The following is a 22,473-nucleotide window of genomic DNA, read 5'->3' on the forward strand; positions in this document are numbered from 1 at the left end:
TGTTTCAACCAAGGTTGCATTGCAAAAATGGTTCATCTTAGTTTTCCTTGACTTCTTCTTCTATTCCAAACCTCAGTTCCCCCCTTTTCTAATCTATCTCCAATAGGGGTGACTCCAAATTTACATACACTGGAACTGAAATGCGCACAGTTGCAGAAAAGGTATGTAGGATAAAATTTTGCATGATTGAGATTTTCAGTTGGGGAAGAATTTCTGCAGTCTGAATACTTCAGCTAGGATATTAATTCACCTTGTAATTGTACAGCATTTTTTTCCTATTAAAATCAGATGAAAAGTCTTGCTAGAATGTTTCTGGATTTTGTAGGAACTTTACTGGATCAACAGGAATAATCTGATCACATTACCCAGTTCCTCTCCTTACAGTTACTGCCTGTTTTCAAGCCTTTCCCCTAGGACTTTGAGATTTAGTTCATATTCTTGTTTCCTCGTTACCCAATCTTCAATTTATTTATAGTTTGCATAGGCAATCTATTCATGTCATGATCATTTGTTACAATCTAACACAACTATTTTTACTGTTTCTCCAATAATATAATTTTGATATATCTTAAACTCACTGTAAGTTGAAAATATCATAGACCCCAAGTGTACAATACACCTAAAGTACCAAATATTCTACAGATGGTGCATTAACAGTTGTTTATCTTCATGATTGCATGACTCCCTGAAAAAACTATAGTTCAACATTGCAAAAATGTATTATGCTACATGTTTATCAATAGCCCAGGAGAAAATTCAAATTTAAAGTACAATTTTTACTGAATATATACTACCTCCCATCAACGTAAACTTAAAAAATCCTTGGTTGAATAATTATGCATTGGGGAGTATTCACAATAAAACTTTAGAACAGTTTTTATTTGAATTTATACCTCTCTACCTTTTAGATCATTGTCCTACCTTTTTATCCTATATATATTTTAAGCATCATTTAACATTGCTATTAGTGTTTTATACACTCTTTATTCATTGTGCTTATACAATTTTTTAGTTATTCTTTTCACATCTCAATCTTAGTCCCCTCCCTCCTTTCCTCCTGGTCCCTCCCCTCTGTCCTTCCCTCATCTCCCTATTCCCCTCCCTCAGAAAAGGGGAGACCCCCTCCCACGCCCACACTAGCATATACAGTTGCATCAGGACTGTGTAATTTCCTCCTTCACAGTGTCCTGGCAAGGCAGCCCCACCAGGGGGAAGTGATCGAGAAGCATGCAACAGAGACCATGTCAGAGATAGCCACCAATCCCTTTTCTAGGGGACTCACATGGAGGTTACGCTGCCCGTTGGGTATATATGTGTAGAGAGCCTAGGTATAGTCCATGCATGATATTTTTATGGCACTTGACATTTTTTTTTTTTTTCATTTTCTGGAATTATCTTTCTATCTAAAGAACTGTAAAATTTCTGTCCTTATAATAGATTCCCTCCATTGGGCATCTGAAGATGTCTTTTCTTTTGTCTTCAGTTTAAAGGATACATTCTTGACTAAAGAATTCTTAGTCTGCATGTATTTTATTTCAGTACTCTAAGATGTAATCTTTGGGATTTTATAGTTCCTGTTGATGGCAGTTATTTGTCTCGTTGTTCTTTGAGAAGCTATGTATTCATCTGTCTCTGTTCCTAATTTTATTTTTCATCTGCTCTATGCCTACCACACATTGTACTAGTTGCTGGTAAGTAAGGTATAAATGAAATATGGTTCCCTGTTTCTGAGAAACTTGCATTCTTGTAGACGAGAAAAGTGTGAAAATAAATAGAATACAATGTATGTTCTAGCAGAAATAAGTGCATAGCTATTATGAAAGAAGATATATGCAGGAAACGGTGATTAGATATTTATAGTATGGTCAGGAACTTAATATGAAAGAGTTTACCAAGTGAAAATATTTACACAGAAGGGATATGTGAAAAGCCACTGAATGATAAGATAGGAACACATGATTTATAGGAACTCTTAAGTAACTGAATAATACAAAAGCATTACAACCTTCTGAGATAATATACTCTCTATATATATCTGTGTTGTGTTTTCAACAAGTTATAAAGCCAGGTGGTTGACACTTGTAATCTCAGCACCCAAGAAGGCAGGACAGAAGAATTACTGTGAGTTTCAGCCTAACCTAAACTACATAGTGAGTTATAGGTTGTCCTAGGCTATGCAGTGAGAAATTGTCAAACAAAAACAACAACAAAAAAGAACAGGTTATTCCTGGAGCAACACTTTATTAAAAGAATAGTCAAGATGGGCACAGTGGTGCATGCCTGTCTCAGGGAGACAGGAGGCAGGCAGATCTCTGTGAGTTCGAGGCTAGCTTGGTCTACAATGTGAGTCCAGAACAGCTAAGGGTACCCAGAGAAACCCTATCTAGAAAAATGAAACAACAACAACAAAAGAATAGTCAGTATTTGTTGTACAAATGGTACCTTTGTCTTGATTTTTATCTATCAGGATATATTTTCTTACCAAATTGCTGACTATTCTTTTAACTTTATTCACATTTTCTCTAATAAATGATGAAATTAAAGTTAATATAAGGATATATTTTATTTAGCTCTAATATCTAAAGTATTATTTCAATATGTAGTTAATATTTTTAAAAAAGCGTTCAGATATTTCACATTCTTCTTTCCCCTTTTAATAGGCCTTTTAATTGCAGTAGTTATTACATTTGTGGCTCATTTAGAAATTAGACTTGACATATTTTAAGAGCTGTGCCTAATGGCTTCTATATTTCAAAAACTTCCTCTCAGATTTTATCTTTGTCCTGTCACTTTTGACACTAACAGTCATTTCCATCCCTACCCACTCTAGAACCATTTTACTGCTCCTTAATTTCTTCTTTGTCTTTCTTCTCCCTTTTAGTCTACAATATTCTAAATGTGAGTACCTCTCTTGATTTAGGCCTGGACCTGTGGTCCCACTCCCCATACCATTTTTGTTACCTTATTAAAATTTTGTTGAGTCCCATACTGATTTTATTTGAGCCAAGCTAAAATACTACCTGACAAAACAAAACATTGCTGTACTTAATTTCCTTCCTTCCAGTTCATCCTGCAAGCAACTGCATGATATTAAAAGCTTTATACATCGTTTCATTCTGTCTTTTCTTATCCTTACTATCTGCCATTCCACCTAAAGCTCTGCAACTCTCCCAAACATTTTACTCACACTGTACCTCTTTTGTAGCTCATAACACCATTTGGCAACTGTGGGAATTCTAAATGTCCACACACAGCAATCAACAAATACATACATTTGCCTACCTTCTCTATGAGTATTTTTTCTAATTAAGTTAGTTTTCTCAGTTCTTGCAGCATTGATTTTCTCTATTATTTTATTGTAGTTTCATGTCTAGTACTTTCTCCTCAACCAACCATATTACTAACATTTTGAACACTGTTTTATATTCCTTCATGTGATGATGCATTTTGTACCTATTAGAGGATTATTCAAAACCACATTCTTGATATAAATACTCTGAAATATATATCTATATCTCTCTATCTATCTATCTATCTGTCTTGATTGGGATATTGTAACATTTAAAATTTTTATTAACTGGCAGTAGTGATGCATGCCTGTAACTCTAGCACTTGGGAAGCAGAGCCAGAAGGATCAGGAGTTCAAGGCCATCCCCAGCTACATATTAAGTTATAGGCCTACCTGAACTACATAAAACTCTGTCTCAAAAATACAAAAAAAAATTAGTTAAGTAAAACATTACATTATTCATAGGAAAAACATCAGTTTTTGAAGTGAAATTCTCTTCTGCTACTTTAATAAAATGCAGTCCTATAATTATAGAAAATCTGGGAGAGAAGTGTTATTGGCCAGAGAAGGATTATTGGCTGAAGACAGAAATAACCATTTCTGTGTATTTTCCTTTAGGTGGATACCATCAGAATTGTTCACATCCATTCTGTCATCATCTTGCGACGTTCTGACAAGAGAAAGGACCGTGTAGAAATTTCTCCCGAGCAGCTGTCTGCAGCCTCAACAGAGGCAGAAATATCCTTACTAATATATTAGATGCTTTGTATGCTGTTAGGCTTCTGGGCCATACCAATGCAATTGCTATAGTAATTTACTTTAGGTGGTTTCATAAATGTTCTCTCTAGGGAATGTTCCCCAGTTTTCATATTTACCCATTGGATCTAATTATTTGGTTAATCATCTCTCTCTCTCTCTCTCTCTCTCTCTCTCTCTCTCTCTCTCTCTCTTTCTCTCTCTCTCTCTCTCTCTCTCTCTCTCTCTCTGTGTGTGTGTGTGTGTGTGTGTTTATTCAGGTATTCTTTTTTAAACACTTTCTATCTTTAAAAAATTTACCTAACATCTGGGCATGGTGGCACACGCCTGTAACCCCAGCCCTCAGGGAAGCAGAGGCAGGCGGATTTCTGTGAGTTCAAGGCCAGCCTGGTCTACAAAAGTGAGTCCAAGACAGCCAAGACTACACAGAGAAACCCTGTCTCAAAAAAAATTACCTTACAAAGTTACAAAATATCAAGTATCCATATATTTTCCTACATGCTTACTTTCAGTTGACCCTCCCTCCCTCTGCTCCACCATCTCCCTGCTTAAATCACCATCTCCCCACTTAAATCCAACCTCAGTATATTCTTTATGCTTGCACATGCATTCTATTACCTAGTCCATTCTGCTTCCTTAAAGCCCTATTCCTACCCTTCATGGGTCTCTTTCTGGTTTTCACACACATTTACTCCCACAAAAATACACATATATAAAAATTAAAAGCTAAGATGCACATATGCAAAAGAACATATGCTGTTTGTCTTTCTGGGTTTGGGCTACCTCCCTCAATATAATATTTTCTAACTCTATTTACTTGTAAATCTTAAGAGTCTAATAATTGTTTCATTGTGTGTTTGTCCCACATTTTAATTATCTATTCATTGATTCAGTTTACCTGTAGGTTATAGCTTACAAAACTATGGCATAAAAAGAGGCCAGGAAATTGACAGGTTTGGAGGAAACAGCTACTTGTCCCCATCTTGCTTCTCATGGCCAACTAGTTATTTACCATCACTCTTGTAAGAGGCAGTTACTTTTTCTTATACCTCAGGTCCTTCCCTCACACTTATGTTCCTCTTTACCGAAAGGAGTACTCAAGTGGGACCCACTGGCCATATCTAGGGTTCTGTCCCTGTGAAGATGTTCTCTGCCTGAAAGCCACCAGACTTATTGAGTCACTTAAGGTCTGGGTAACCTACCTGGCTTGACTTCAGTTTTCCTTCCATATTCTTGTATGGTCTGGAACTCATCTCACAGGCTTACTTATCTGCTTCTCATCTACTGAACATTGTTCTTTTGTATATTTTTAAAAACAAACAGAAATAACTGCTAGCACGAAATTCCTATAGTTCTGAAAAAGATATTTATTACGTACTTACTTATATTCAAATGGAGACTATCTCATTCCCAAGCTAGTAATGGCTGGGTACACAACTGTATTTTGCCACTACAATTACTATTTGTCGAGCACTTACTGGGAGCCAGGCACAGAGCCAAACATCTACACAGAATAGCACATCTTCTCTTCACTACCATGTAAAACATTCAGGCTAAAAGAATAATAACATTTTCTCATCATTTGAACATTAAAAACACATTTAAGCAAGATGTGGTGGTTCCACCTGTAATTTCAGCATGTGGCAAGCAAAGACAGGAAGAGTGCAAATTCAACGCCTTCCTGGCCTGTCTCAAAAGTATACTATTCCTCAGACTTAGTTGTATAAAATGGTGGGTATGTATGCATGCACACACATACACATTTAATTTTGTGTGTGGGTGTTTTGCCTGCATGTGTATCTGTGCACTATATGTGTGCCTGGTGCCTATGAGGGCTAGAAAAGGCTGTTGTATCTCCCGGAACTGAGGTTACGTAGATGTTGGGAATTGAACCTGGGCTCTCTAGAAAAGTAGCCAGTGCTCATTAACTATTAAGACATCTCTCCAGCCCTTGAGTATGTTGTTTTATTTTTAAAATTAGCATGCAATTGTTTTTTTCTTTATTGCACTTTCAAACAATTTAGTTTTTTTTTTGCTCCTTCCCCTTCTCCTGATACTCCTGTATCCCATTAGCCTTTTCTGCTTTCATGTCCCATGTGTTTTGCTACTGTCCATATACCCTCCCTCAGCACCTCTTTTTTTCTTTTTTCCATTTTATGCTCCCCATTCTAAGTTGCATAACCTATATAGAATGGGGAAAAAATTTGCTGGCTATACTTGAGACATGCAGTTAATGTCTTGAATGAATAAAGAATTGCAAAAATTAAATACCAGAAAACCTGGCTAATCAATAAACTGAGTAGACAGTGCTCTCTTTTTAAAATCATTTTATTCTAATTAACATGACTCCCCAGCTAGTTGAAGCCAGCCACTCACACAGTTGCCCAGTCCTAAACACTATACATCTCAATAGAGTTGGAATGGTCATTCTGAACCGGTAGAGCTTCATTTAAGATTTTTCCCTCCCACTATCAATTACATTTTTTATGTGTATAGGTGTTTTGCCTGCATGTATGTTTATACATCATGCGCATACAATGCTTTGTACGCTAGATGGCATCAAATCCCTGGCAGTAGAGTTACAGATGGTTGTGAGTTTCCGTATGGGTGCTTGGAATTGAATCCAGGTTCTCTGCAAGAGCACCCAGTGCTCTTAATCTCTTCAGTCCTTCAACTACATTTTTAGTCACTTAACCTATGCATAAAAAGGAAACTATAACAGAGTTGAAACTAGAAAGCATAGTATTAAATTCTCTTTCATGACTCGTGTTCTCAAAAGACAAAACCTCTGTAGGTACCTAGCGCACACACAGTGCATATACATACATACAAGTAAAATACACAGATAAAATAAAAATAAATAGATCTTCTTTTTAAAAAGGAGCATGAAAAAATAAAAAGAAACATATCCAGCCAATAAATATTTAAAATGTTTAATATACAGCCATCAAGGATATATAAATCAAAATTATGTGGCAATCTCACCTTCCTTAAGTCAAAATGGTAACCATTGGTTTGTGTTTTAATATAGGTAATTTGTAGGAAAGGTAAGCAACACTTTACACGACAGGGGAAACTGAATTGTGAGCTTTGTGTGGCCTTCAACCACTCTGCTTTGCTATTTTTAACACTTGACAGCCTACTATAGAGAAATCAAATAAATTTTAAAAAATTCTTGGGGCTCTCAGAGGTAGAGCACTTGCCTAGCATGCCTGTTCCAATCTGTAGTGCACCCATATTAGTATATATGATTCTTAACCTGTGGGTCATGACCCCTTTAGCAAACCTCTGTCTCCAAAATGTTTACATTGTGATTCATAAAAGTAACAAAATTACAGTTATGAAGTAACAACAAAAATAATTTTATGCTTGGGGTCAGTAAAGCATGAACTGTATTAAAGGGTTGTATCATTAGGAAGGTTGAGAACCACTGAACATGCACATACACACTTTTATTTCTTATATTTCTTTAGCAAAAGTGGGAGTAGACAGAGAAGACAGAAGATTCTCAAGTTGAAATATAAGTGAATTCTGAATATTTGAACAAGCTTCTTTGCAGAGTATGTAAAGATTTGGATGACCAAACATTTTGCACAGTTGGAGTAAGATGGTGTAATAGGAATCTGAATTGTATTTAAAGAAAAGACTGACTTTAAGCGAGTAACATTGGAAGTTTTGGGTAAACATTAGGTTTACCCTTAATTATGTATTTTGACCCTTTTTACAAGCATAAGGATATCTTTTTTGTTTTGTAACTACCTTGACAAACATACAGGTTGGCTGAATTAACAGGTCGTCCTATGAGAGTTGTTGGCTGGTATCATTCCCACCCTCACATAACTGTTTGGCCTTCCCATGTTGGTAAGTGTTACAAGGTTTCAGTGTTTATTTCTCTTAAATAAATATCACTTATCCTCCATTACCTATCATGGTCATCAAAAGGCATTTCTTCTAAGAAATATTTTTAGTCAATTCCAACGCCTATCTTCTAATCTAGAGGAAATTATCAAGTTTTGAAAATAGCTGAAGTTTTCAATTTTTTTTTTTATGTTACCTTTCAAGGTAGGGATACTCTAGGGCTAAGCAGCCTAGAGTTACTACTTAATATTAAGCACACTTTTCATAATATTTCTTTAACTTGGTAAAATATGCTTTGACACTCATATTATTCATATTATCATTACAATGTATTCCTATTTTGCCTGTGGAATATTAATGTTGACATGACTGATAGTCATTACTGTTATCTCTAAATAAAATCTGTTACATAAGGTAATTTAACAGAATGTTTTTGTTTCTATTTCAGATGTTCGTACACAAGCCATGTACCAAATGATGGATCAAGGCTTTGTAGGACTTATCTTTTCCTGTTTCATAGAGGACAAAAACACAAAGGTATTGTATGTGTAAGCGTATGCATATATGTGTGAGTATGTGTGTTTGAGTGTGTTTGTATACAGAGAACACAGGATAGAGAAAAATCTCTCCTCAATTTAATAGGCTAGCCAAGGAAGTTTTCAATGAGAAGGATTATTGAGTCAAATCAGAAGAAGGTCAGGGAACAAGTCTTGAATATTTATTTCTTGGAGGAAGATCATCCCTGGCAGAGGAAATAGCCAGTACTGGCACCCTAAGATGAGTGTGGCATTTCCAGGGAACATTGAGGAAATTGGTGTGGCTGTAGTAGAGAAAAGAAGACCTTGACGATGTATTCCAATTTGCTTCATTCTTAATTTTTATAGTTATATTGTAATGCTTTATTTCATCAGCCCTTTTCTCTCTTGGAAGTATTCTGGTTTGTTTATCCTTAAAGAAGCCCAAAGTAATAATGGGAACTAGTTCTTATAAGGCCTTTACTTTGCCTCTGAATTGGGAAGCCATTAGAGGGTGACTGTCTTAATAGAATCATCCAAAGTATTGTATTACTAATGGATTAGACAGGATTGGAGGGGGAGGGGTGAAATGAATGGCATCAGAGAAACCAGTTAGGAAGATATTTCCATGATCTAAGCAAAACATAGAGCTTTGATTATGGTTTGGAGAATATAAGTATGCTGATGATGACTATGTTCCATAAATTTAATCTTTTCCAGAAACACTAGAATTCAATATCTGGAACTTTATAATTTTTTTAAATGCTTTTGGTTTTGTCACCATTTAATTTGTTTATTGTTATCATAAGTAGTGAATGAGGTTAATCACTTTCTTGGTTCTCGTATTTCTTCCTTAGAAGATGTTTGGTTGTGACTTGTATTGAATGTATGTACGATCCTATTCACAGAAATTGATTTATTTATGGCATATTCTATAATCTTTGCAATCTCTCTTTTTTCTTTTGGTTTTTTGAGACAGGGTGTTTCTCTGTGTAGCCTTGGCTGTCCTATATTCACTTGGTAGGCCAGTCTGGCCTCAAATTTACAGCAATCTACCTGCCTCTGCCTCCCTGAGTGTTGGGAATAAAGGCCTGCGCCACCAAGCCAACTTAGAATCTCTTTTAGCCTAACATGTCATAAAAGCCTTTGAGTTTTAGGTTAGACTCTACTAAATTGCTATAAAATTTCCAACACAAAAAATTTAATGGTTGAAAATAAATACTTGTCATATTGAGTCAATTATTTCACATGTGTTTGTATGTATGTGTATAGTATATCTATAAACATATCCAGATATTATACCTCAAAAAATCAACAACTTTATAATTCAACACTCTTGTGTATGATATTTCCTTTATACTTTTTTTTTTTGATAGACTGGTCGGGTACTCTACACTTGCTTCCAATCCATACAAGCCCAAAAAAGCTCTGAGTAAGTACAACAGAGATGGTATTATTGATGGACTAATGCGTAGTCATAGAATTGATTGTTCTGTCTCACTTAATTTTTCTCATTAGTAAGATACTAATAGTACTATATATCTATTCTTACCCACTAACAGCCCTAAGAAAAATTAGAATGTCTTTAACAGTTTGGGTATTATGAAAGTTTAGGAATCTAGAATCTCTTTGTTTAGCTATATCACCATAGTCTTGGTCCACATTTCCCAAACTGTGTTGCACTGGTAGTTTCTGTTTTTCTGGTGTATTCTAAAACAAAGACCAAATGTTAAGAAATTTAGAGAGTTTTTTCAATTTTTGTTTTTGTTTTTTTGAGACAGGGTTTCTCTGTGTAGCCTTGGCTGTCCTGGACTCACTTTGTAGACCAGGCTGGCCTCTGCCTCCCTGAGTGCTGGGATTACAGGCATTCACCACTGTGTCCAGTGAAATTTAGAGATTTTTATAGATACTTCTCTGTTGCTATATAAACTTTCTTGGTGTTGCTAAGGAGGAGCCCAGGGCCTTCTGAATACTAGGAAAATATGTACCATAGAGATGTAACTCTTGCCTTCCTGTCATAAAAGTATTTTCAGAATTATAATATTTCATTTAAATGTCTATATAGATTAATTTTCTCATTAAAGTATAATAATGTAGCCGAGTGTGGCTAAACAACATAAAAAAAAACAAATAAAATAAAACAAAGGACCTGAACTCTATTGTTATTGTTGTTGTTTTATCTTGCTGTTACAAATAAAGATAACAGTAACTGCTATCCTCCCACCTCCATTCTCCACAATGTACTTACTAGTTTTTCTTTCCTTTTTTGTTACTTTTCTTTTTTAAGTTATTAATATATTATTATTATTTATTACAATTTATTTACTTTATACATTTTTAATCTTGAAAAGTTTGCCTCTTTTTATTTTTATGTTTGAGACAGGGTCTTGTTATGCACTTCACTCTGAGATTATGATATTCCTGCCTCTTCTGTGTTAGGCTTTGCAGATATTGGCTACTATATTCAACTGAAGTTTGCCTTTTTATTGTATTAACAATCGACATTAGAAAATATTGATTTGGCTCTCCATGATTACTGAATTTTCTCTTTTTTTAAAGATTTATTTATTATGTATACAGTGTTCTGCTTACACACCATAAGAGGGCACCAGATCTCAATATAGATGGTTATGAGCCACCATGTGGTTGGAACTCAGGACCTCTGGAAGAGCAGACAGTGAGTTGTGCTCTTAACTGCTGCTCCATCTCTCTAGTATGATTACTAAATTTTCATAGTTACAAACCTCTATGCTCAAGACTGTAACCATAATTTTATTGTATATATTATGTGTATTAGTTAATTATAATAGAAAATAAATTTTATCATTATGATTAGGTAAATATATTCCTTCTACAACTAACTAACTAACTAACTAGTGTGCTATGCTTTTGATTTTTCCTTACATAGGGTTCTGTTTTGTTTTGTGTTGCTTTGCTTTTTGCTTTTGTAGGAGGATTTGAATAAAATTTCTCTCACATTTGTCTTCTTTTTAATTTATTAATTTCTTTATAAATTACAGTTTATTCACTTTGTCTCCCCGATGTATCCTCCTCCCTCATCTCCTTCCTAATCCTACCCTCCTTCCCTCATCTCCTTCCATGCCCCTCCCCAAGTCCACTGATAGGGGAGGTCCTCCTCCCCTTCCTACTGAACCTAGCCTATCAGGTCTCATCAGGAGTGGCTGCATTGTCTTCCCCTGTGGCCTGATAAGGCTGCTTCCCCCATCAGGGGGAGGTGATCAAAGAGCCAGCCACTGAATTCATGTCAGAGACATTCCCTGTTCCCATTGCTAGGGAACTCACATAGAGACTGGACTGCTATGGGCTACATCTGTGCAGGGGTTCTAGGTTATTTCCATGAATGATCCTTGATTGGAAAAGACCGCTGTGCCCAGATTGTTTTGGATCGGTTGCTCTCCTTGTGGAGTTCCTGTCCCGTCCAGGTCTTCCTATCTCCTCCTTTCATAAGATTCCCTGCACTCTAGCCAGAGTTAGGCTATGAATTTCAGCATCTGTTCTGATACCCTGCTGGGTAGAGTCTTTCAGAGGCCCTCTGTGGTAGGCTTCTGTCCTGTTGCCTGTTTTCTCCCTCTTCTGAGGTCTATCCCATTTGCCTTTCTGAATGAGTATTGATCATCTTACCCAGGGTCCTCCTTCTTGCTTAACTTCTTTAGGTGTACAGATTTTAGTATGCTTATCCTATTTTATATGTCTAATATCCACTTATAAGTGAGTATATACCATGTATGTTTTCTGCTTCTGGGATACCTCCCTCAGGATGATCTTTTCTAGTTCTCACCATTTGCCTGCAAATTTCATGATTTCCTTGTTGTCTTTTATCACCTCCTTGAGTTCTAAGCTCTGAGGAATAGTTTGGAAACACTTGAAATCTCCACATTTTAAGGATTACACCATAAAATTATCCTGTCTTTGTCTGACATCTCCCTTAGGCCTGATTTTCAGCTGATAACCAGAGTGGCAGGGGACTATGGCTTTTGTTTGTGTGTTTGTTTTTATTCTCCTGAGTTGTAGCCATTAAAGTCTGGAATCTTGATTCATTGTCATCTTTTGCTAGAAGAGATCCTCCAGTAACTTCCTAAGAATGGTGTGCATTTGAGACATTTTTTGTTTAAATCCTAGTTGTCTGAAATTATTTATTCTTAATAACAGTTATGAAAATTGAGGCAGAAGTCCTGAACTCAATGGTTGGCATTCTTTTTTAATTTATCTAGTACATTCCTGTTTTATGGACTTGAAATTCTAGCAGAAGCAGATGTACCATCAGCTTCCCTCACAGCTTTCTATTCCTTAGTAGAACACATATCAAATCCATTTTCTCCCATCTCTAATTCCTCCCTTTATCTAGTTAGAGAACTAGAAATAGAATGAAACTTACACAATTGTAAATTAGATTTTATACTCATTGTTGACAAATAAAAGTTTGCCACAGAAAAACAGAAACAATAAGATAAACATTTGACATCGTTATTCAAATTTTTAGGTTCAACATCAAAGTTAGATAAAGTCTCACCACTCATGTTCAAAACACAAAATCAGTTGTTTTTATCATCAGTGCAAAGAAGGAAATTGGGAAAACAATTTCACTAAAGATAGCATTACATTTGTAAAATATGGAAGAGAAAATGTAATAAAGGCAAGGAGAGACTTGATCCATTAGAGTAAAAAGTGATAAAAGAAATAAAAGAATCTATACATATATTTGTATGTATAGGTATATGATTGTCTGAGTTTGCTTCTTTCTGTGACTAAAACAATGATCAAAATAATTTGGACAGGAAATGGTTTATTTTACTTTACGTCTTGCAGTCTATTGTTGAAGGAAGGTAGTGCAGAAATTCAAGAGAAGGACCTAGAGCAGAAACTGTTGCAGAGGCCATGGAGGAGTGTGGCTTACATGCTTGCTCAGCCTACTTTTTTCTAGTTCTCAAGACCACTACCTAGCAGTAGCGCAGTTAACAGTGGCTGGGCCATCCCACATCAAACATTAACCAAGAACTTGTCCCCATTGATACTCCCACAGGCCAATCTGATGAAGGCAATTCTTTGATTAAGGGTCCCTCTTCTCAAGTTACTCTACAAAAACTAAACAATACAATGATATAGTGAAAGATTTGTTATTGTTCAATGATAATATTCTCCAAAGATATCTAGAATCAATGCAATACTTATATAATTCTAAAGGTCCTTTTTGTTGCAGACATAAAATTGCAAAAAGTATAGAATTCCAATATTGACAAGAAAAGACAATAATCAGAGAAATAAATATTTAAATTTTACTATAAAGCTTATATAGTGTGAAACTAGACTAAGTATAGATATAGACCAATGGAATAAACTCAGAGGCCCAAAGTAAAACCAAATTAATTTTCAGTAAGTGTGCCAATGTCATTGAACGAGAAGCAAATATTTTCTTCTATGAATGGTGCTTTGACAATTATAGATCCTTATACAGAACAGAAAAGCTGGACACCAATCTCACAGCATATATAGAATTTAGCTACAAATAAACCAGTGTACACTTAGAAGAAAAGGTAAGGTAAATCTTCATGACATGAATTTGGCAATGACAGTTTTTCATAGATGTGACAGCAAAACATGAATTACAAAAGAAAACGGATAAATTAACAAGACAAAACTTTTGCATGCAAAGATATTAAGAAAGTAAAAAGACAACCTGTAAGGTTGAAAACATTTTCCAATTTTATAACTAACACTATTATACTATCTAGAATATTATGAAAAAAATCTTAGTATTGGACATGATAGTTCATACCTGTGATCAAAGGACTCAGGTGGCTGAGACTGGAAATTTGCAGTGAGTTCAAAGAAAATCTCAGTTACATAATGAGTTCTGGCCCAGTCTAGGTTGCACTGTGAGATCATTGCCAAACCCTGTCTCAAACATGCCTTAATACTGGAGTTGGTGGTAAATGACTATAATCTACCAGTTTATGGCAGGGAGAAGCAGGATATCAGAAGTTCAAGAATGCTTTGGCTGCTAAGCATGTTCAATTCCAACATGGGGAACATTGGATACTGTCTTAAAAAGTCAAAAATAATAAAAACAAATTATCAATAAAAAGATGAGAAAGCCAGACATGGTGGTACACGTCTTTAATCCCAACACTCAGAAGGTAGAGTTGGGTGAATCTTTGTGAGTTCAAGGCCAGTCTGGACTATATAGTGAGTTCTAGGTTCGACAGGACTGCATGATGGGACTCTCTTGGAAAAAAAAAAGACATAAATTACCAATATAGTAATGAAATAGTTGACATGACTATAGATTTAGAGATACAATAATAGTAATAATGACAATTATTATTATAGGCTGGAGAGATGCCTTTGGAGGCAAAATGGATAACCTTGCCAACCAGAGGCTAGAAGATCAAAATTATCAAGAATATCATAGACTAGAATTGGTCACTGGTATCAGAGTGCTTCTGATCAGTGACCCTTCCACAGACAAGTCATTAGCAGCACTTGTGCACATTGAGTCATTGTCAGATTCTCCGAATATTCCTGGCGTAAGTCACTTTTGTGAACATACGCTGTTTGGTAAATATCCTAAAGAAAATTAATATAGTCAGTTTCTCAGTGAACATGATGGAAGTCAAAATGCCTTTTCTAGTGGAGAGAATACCAATTACTATTTTGATGATTCCCATGAACAGTTAGCAAACCTGGGTAGGTTTGCTCAGTTTTTTTCTGTGCCTCTTGTTTGATTCTAGTTGTGAAATCAGAGAGGTGAATGCAGTTGATTCAGAACATTAGAAGAATGTGATGCATGACACCAGAAGACTCTTCCAGTCAGAAAAAGCTACAGGGAATTTCAAACACCCTTTAAGCGAATTTGGGACAGGTAAAAATATACTGTAGAGACTTGACCCAAGCAAGAAGGCATTGATGAACAAGAGCAACTGAAATTTCATTCTACTTATTATTCTGGCTATTTCTGTTTTAGCCTGTGCTACTTACTACTCCTGGTTTATTTCACGCTGAGAACCAAGCCTAGAGCTTCAGACGCATGAAGTGAGCACTCTTACCCAGTGAGCCACCTCTCCATTCTTCTTTTAAATGCCTATTTTGAGACAGGGTTTTGCCAAGTTGACCAGGATGAACTTGAACTTGAGAGCCTCCTGTCCTAGCTTCTCAAGTACTTGGGATTACAGACATGAGCCACCACATCTGGTACTAATCATTTTTAAAAGATTTTATATATATATTTAAAAGGTTATTCACTTGGTCTGTATCAATTTCACTAGGTCCTTGTCTTTTCAAATTGTTGGTGGAGGTTTTGTACAGAATCCTGGTCTTATAGGTGGATGTCTGCCAATTCCACCACTGGCCATTCTCATCACATCAGTGTGTTTTGAATTCCAAAAAGACATAAATTGCAGACCAAAGGAGGACCATTATATTTAAAGTTCAAATGTGTCTTCAAAAATTATATTTGAGAGTCCAAAAATTGAGATCTCGGTGAACTAAGCAGATAACTATTTTTCCTTACAAAATGTTTCCTCAACATTTAAGAAAACCAGAAAGTATGGGTTGGGCAGATGGCTCAAAAACAAATAACAAAGGCCAGAAGAAGGTGATGGCTCTTCAGAACTTGAATTACAGACATTTGTGAGCTGCCATGTGGTTGCTGGGAATCAAACCAGGGTCTTTTGGCCTTCATGTAAACTGTACTCATGTGGTGCACAGATATTTATGCAGACAAAAAAACACATATACATAAAATAAATGTTTTTGTTTTTGTATTATGTTATCATATAGAATTGTTTACAATATCCTCTTATAATCTTTTTTATAAATCCTTATGTAATTATTTTATTTTATTGCTATTTTAAAATGCATACACACACACACACACACACATATATATATATATATATATATCTTGTGCCTGAATTTTTGCCTGTGTGTGCCCACAGGGGCCAGAAAAAGGTGTTAGATCCCCTACAACTGTAGTTATGTAAGGTTGTAAGCTGCCATGTAGGTACTGGGAAATGAAGGTCCTTGTGCTGGATAGTTTTATGTCAGCTGGATACTAGGTAGCTAAAGTCATGTGAGAGGAGAGAATCTCTGTTGAATAAATGCTTCCCTAATATTGAGCTTTACAGAAGACAGTGTCTTAATGATTGACGAGGAGAGTCCAGCTCATTTTGGGTAATTTCATCCCTGGGCTGGTGGTTCTCTAGAAAAGCAGGATGAATGAACCATGATGAGCAAACAGTAAGAAGCACCCCTCCATGGCCTCTGTATAAGCTCCTGCATCCAGGTTCCTGCATTGTTTTAGTTTCTGTCCTGACTTCTTTTATAATAAACAGTGATATGGAAGTGGAAGCCAAATAAACCATTTCCTCCCCAACTTGCTTTTGGTCATGATGTTTCATTGCAGCAATAGGAACCCTAGATAAGACAGTCCTGTATAAGAGCCGCCAGTGCTCTTAACTGCTGAACCATCTCCCCAGCTCCATCATTGCCATTGCTCCCACTGGGATTTTAGTTATTTGAATCATCCTTCCTTCCCCGCCTTAGTTTATCTTGCTAAAGTTTTCTCAATTTTTTGATACTTTAAAAAGCAACCTTTTTGTTCCCTTCTGTTTATTTTATGTTCCCTACTCTGTTTTATCCATTTTATTATAATAGTAATAAACATCTACTATTTATTATTCATTTATTTTTGCTTGAGTTAGGTTTAGTTTAGTTAAAATTTTCTCTCTTTGCTGGGTGATGGTGTCACACACCTGTGATCCCAGCACTTGGGAGGCAGAGACAGGTAGGTGGCTCTCTTGAGTTCTAGGTCAGCCTGGTCTACAGAGTTCCAGGATAGCCAGCACTACACAGAGAACCATTGTCTCAAAAAACACAAAAGAATCGTTTTTCTCTCTTTGAGGTATAAAATTGGATTGTTGACTTATTTCTTTTGGTTTATTATTGCTGTAAATGTGTATTTGTATGTGGTGTGTGGCACACATGCAGGTCAGAAAATAAGTTTGGGAGTCAGTTCTCTTGTTCTATTGTAGTTTTCATGGGTTAAATTAAAGTTGTTAGAGTTTTATGACAAGCCTTCTGAATCATCTTCAGCCCTGGTATATATTTTATTTTTAATTTTTTAAATTTATTCACTTTATATCCCAATTGTATCCACCTCCCTCCTCACCTCCTGGTCCCACCTTCCCTCCTTCTTCCCCCTCTCCCCTCCCCTACTTCTCAGAAAAGGGGAGCTTCCCCCCCACCAGCCCACCATAGCACATCAAGTCTAAGTGCATAATATGCTTCAATTTTTGTTTTGTTTTCAGATAGGATCTTCATTAGATAATTTTCTGGAACTCTTTGTCTGCATCTGTAGCAAAGTAGATTTTAAAAATGTTTATTTATCTATTTGTTTATTTTGGTTTTTCAGTACTGGGTTTCACAACTCTGTAGATAAGCTGGCCTTGAACTCAGAGATCCACCTGACTCTGCCTCCTGAGTGTTTGGATTAAAGGCATGGAACACCATGCCCAACTTTAAAAAATATTTATTACATGTGTGTGTTTTTGCATGCACATGTGTATGATGTGTGGATGTGTGCTATGTCATGGTACACACATCAAGGTCAGAGAAAAACTTTCTGGAGTTCTACTGTTTGGGTTCTGGAAATCTGATTAGTGTCATTATGCTTGTGTAACAAATACATTTACCCACTGAGCCATCTTACTTTCCCTATTTTTTTTAATGTGCATGTTCATGGATATAAATAAACTGTGTTAACTTTCTTCATCATATTATTTTTGCTTTATCTCATAACACATTAACTATGTTTTAATTTTCATTTGTCTCAGGGTTTCTTCTAATTTCTCTTATAAGTTCTTCAACTCATTTGTCTTTTAACAGCATCTTGTTTAATTTATTTATCTGTGGATTTTCTTCTTTTTCTCATGCTATTCATTTCTAGTTTCCTTATGTTGTAATCAGAAAAGATAAGATATTTTGTAGCCTAACATGTGGTCTGTCCTGGGGAGATTTCCATGTGCATTTGAGAATATATATGAGCCAGACATGATAATGCAAGTCTGTAATCCTAGCACTAGAGAGGCTGAGGCAGACATATCATTAGGTTGAGCCAGCTTGAGCTATTGAGTGAGTTCTAGGCCTCCCTGACATATATCATGAAACCATGTCTACAAATTTTAAAAGGAAATTAGTTAATTGTTTATTGAAGTATTTTATAAAAAATTTAAGGCTTATCCTTTGTGTTTATTCAGAAGTTTCTTGGGTCAGAACTATATTGGTACTTTAGTCATTTTTTTAAATTCATTCCTTCCCCTCCCATCACTGGGATATTTGCACAGAGTGACATCTGTCCAATGGTCATCACATGTCCCATGTATAACATAAAGTTTACATTAAAAAATATGAAATACTGAAGATCTCTGTCTGCTTTTCAGATCAAATCTCATTAAACTTGTGGGTTAAATTTGATAGTAGAGTTAATTTAATTCTATGTTTAGGGCTTTTATGTGTTTTAATCTATTACATATACCCATATAATGACAAGCCCTATTCATTAAGCATCTGTGTGAAGCCCCTACCATCTACTTTTCTCTGCCTCAAATGAGAAGAGTATCTGGTATCAATTCGTCTATTCATTGTTTCTTTCTAGAACACAATTTATTTGAAATTACTTTTGTATTGATACTTAATAGATATTTTTTTTCCTTTATGTTTTATAATTGGTATTTTTTGTTATGGTAAAAGGATTTTTGTGGCTTTCGATATTCTAACTAGTACAACTACCAGATTACTTTGTATTCAGTTAGGAATTGCGATAGCAAGGTTAGACTTTTAGTCTCTCTATAGTGTAGTTCTAGTTTGTTCCTAGAATATTTACCATTACGCTTGAGAATAATTTATAGGGCTTCTCTACCCATATATGTCCTCAGCTATAGTTTTGTCATCCTGGACTCATCAGCCTACAGATTGGGAAAGAATCCTCACCAACCCTTTATCTGACAGAGGGCTAATATCCAGTATAGATAAAGAACTAAAGAAGCTGAAAAGCAGCAAACCAAGTAATCCAATTAAAAAATGGGGAACAGAGCTAAACAGAGAATTCTTGACAGAGGAATATGGAATGGCAGAGAAACACTTAAAGAAATGCTCAACCTCATTAGCCATTAGGGAAATGCAAATCAAAACGACCCTGAGATTTCACCTTACACCCATCAGAATGGCTAAGATGAAAAACTCAAGTGACAACACATGCTGGAGAGGATGTGGAGAAAGAGGAACCCTCCTCCACTGCTGGTGGGAATGTAAACTGGTACAACCACTCTGGAAAGCTATCTGGCGCTTTCTCAGACAACTAGGCATAGCGCTTCCTCAAGATCCAGCCATACCACTGCTAGGTATATAACCAAAGTTTGCTCAAGTACACAAAAGGGATACTTGCTCAACCATGTTTATAGCAGCTTTATTTGTAATAGCCAGCAGCTGGAAACAGGCCCCTCAACTGAAGAATGGATGCTGAAATTGTGGTACATCTACACAATGGAATATTACTCAGCAGTGAAAAATAAGGAAATCATGAAATTTGCAGGTTAATGGTGGGACCTGGAAAAGATCATCCTGAGTGAGTTGTCCCAGAAGCAAAAAGACACACGTGGTATATACTCACCCATAGACATATAACATAGGATAAACCTACTAAAATCTGTACATCTAAGGAAACTAATCAAGAGGGAGGACCCTGACTAAAATGCTCAATCCCCATCCTGAAAGGCAAAGAGGATGGACATCAGAAGAAGAAAACAGGAATCAAATTAGGAACCTGCCAGAGGGCCTCTGAAAGCCTCTGCCTTGCAGACTATCAAAGCAGATGCTGAGACTTATGGCCAACTGGCTCTAAGTGTGAGGCTCATGGAATGGAAGTATGTGAAATATCTTACATAGTTTTATCTACAGAAGAGAATTAAAATGAGGGATGTTAGTAATTTTGTGAATAATTCTATCTACAAAATGAATTTGATGGAGTCACTGAAAAATCTGCATTGGAATCAATTTATTCAGCTTCATGGCAACTTACTGACTAAAAGCAGTATTAGTTAATTGTTTCTTTTATCTGGATAGCTGGGCATATTGGCATTAAGTTCTTAAAGGTTTTCTGTTAATTTCACAGAAACAGATTTAGATTCTCTAAGGGACTAGAGAATATTGATGTACACATAGACTTCTAACTTGCTCTTCAGAAAAGCCTAATTTGAACTCTGACTACTCACAAATTGAGTAATGAATTGTAGGGATATTAACCTTTGAAGCAATTGGTATTTTAAAATCTCAGTTAAAGTATAAAGGACTTATTATAATTAAGGGATAAAATGTGACCTAAAACGGTTGTCTTGCAGGTATGAGAGAATTGAAATACCAATCCATATTGTACCTCATATCACTATTGGGAAAGTATGCCTTGAATCAGCAGTAGAGCTGCCAAAGATCCTGTGTCAGGAAGAACAGGATGCATATAGAAGGATTCACAGGTAGCAACTCTTACTGTTTCTCTTGTTAGCTTCAGTGAAACTCCTTTAACTTCAACAGCTCAGCTTGAGTCCCCTTTTTTCTACCTGTCTGGGAAAAATCAGCCTCAAATCATGTTTCTCACACTATATTATAATGATCAATTTAACATTTCTATCTTGCCTCATGTATTTTCGATTCTTCAAGAAAAAACACACTTCCTTTTCGGGGTGTGAAAATAAACCACATCATAGTGGTCCCAGTGTTAAGTACTGAGTCTTGTCCATAAAATTCATAGTGTATCAAGACCTTTAGTGAGAGATAATTTCATAGTTATGTTTTTGAATTATCTTTTTAATTTTTGAATAAAACCAGTATCCTTCAAATAATTTAAAATGAAGAATGGTTTATTACATTCATCTAATCCAATTGGTAAAGGTCTGATGTAGGTTATGATTTTGTTATACACCTGACCATTTTGTTTTTGCTTCATTGCTGACCTAAAGTATATTATCCTTTTAGCCTTACACATCTGGACTCAGTAACCAAGATCCATAATGGCTCAGGTAAGATTTTTTTTTTTCTTTTCTGGAGAATACGACATGATCTCTGACATACTCATTTGTTGTTGTTGTTTTGTTTTGATTTTTTTTTTTTTTTAGATAGGCGTAGCCTTGGCTGTCCCGTACTTACTTTGTAGACCAGGCTGGCCTTGAACTCACAGAGATCCTGTCTCTGCCTTTCTGAGTACTGTGCCATACTCATGTTATAGAAGCAATTTTAGTTCATCTTCGAGTTTCCTTTCCAAGAACTTAACTAATCTTGCTCCTTACATTTCCTTGGAACCTTAAATACTATAAATATGGCCTTATGATGAGACAGAAGGAAAACTAGAAAAGCTTCTTTATAAACAGTTGTGTCCTGGTATATGTTTAAACTACCTTTAAGGGAATCCCACTTTCCCTAGTATTCCATAGCATGGATGTTCAATAACTTTCAGAAATTTTAGTGATAGGCCATTATGAACAGGTTTCGTCACCAACCTATTGAAGAGTTGAAAGACATAGGCCAAGTATAGGAAAGAGAATACATCAAGCAGGAACTTTTCCATGTGAATAAATAGAGATAGAGCAGGAATTCCTGGGCAAGTCTAAGGAGCAAACAAAACAAAACCCCTCAGTTTAGTATAGTATACATACCAATTTACTTTGCTCAACATACACTCTTCCCCAGCTACAGCTATTATTCAGCTAACCCAAATTTCTTTATTTAATGGCTAAATTAGATGTGGTGTCGCATGTCTGTAGTACCAGCAATTGGGAGGCAGAGGCTGCAGGATTGCCATAAGTTTGAGGGCAGCCTAGTCTACATAGAGAGTTCCAGGATAAAATCTGGCTACTGAGTGAGACTCTGACTTAAAAAAAAAATAAAACTAAAACAATAAAAATAATAATAACAAGACATTTATAAGCTAAGGAAGATGAGGAAGAGTGGAAAGCTTTTTTTAATTAATTAATTTTGAGGCAGAGTCTT

General features: G+C 35.8%; 1 protein-coding gene across 3 annotated transcripts in view; it reads left to right on the plus strand.

Moving 5' to 3' along the window:
- Positions 1-22,473, plus strand: part of Brcc3 (BRCA1/BRCA2-containing complex subunit 3) — a 29,867-nt gene that overhangs the window by 1,511 nt on the left and 5,883 nt on the right. For 2 of the 3 annotated variants that reach the window (XM_060375134.1, XM_060375135.1), the window contains exons 3-9: positions 107-161; positions 3,908-4,027; positions 7,819-7,906; positions 8,352-8,440; positions 9,795-9,850; positions 20,832-20,963; positions 21,463-21,506. In XM_060375134.1, coding sequence (XP_060231117.1) covers positions 107-161; positions 3,908-4,027; positions 7,819-7,906; positions 8,352-8,440; positions 9,795-9,850; positions 20,832-20,963; positions 21,463-21,506 — 584 coding nt within the window. The remainder of the gene's footprint in view (positions 1-106; positions 162-3,907; positions 4,028-7,818; positions 7,907-8,351; positions 8,441-9,794; positions 9,851-20,831; positions 20,964-21,462; positions 21,507-22,473) is intronic. The other variant, XM_060375136.1, reaches the window with a different exon arrangement.

The sequence above is a fragment of the Meriones unguiculatus genome, chromosome X, assembly GCF_030254825.1.
Source record: "Meriones unguiculatus strain TT.TT164.6M chromosome X, Bangor_MerUng_6.1, whole genome shotgun sequence".
In the NCBI taxonomy this organism is placed as follows: Eukaryota; Metazoa; Chordata; class Mammalia; order Rodentia; family Muridae; genus Meriones; species Meriones unguiculatus.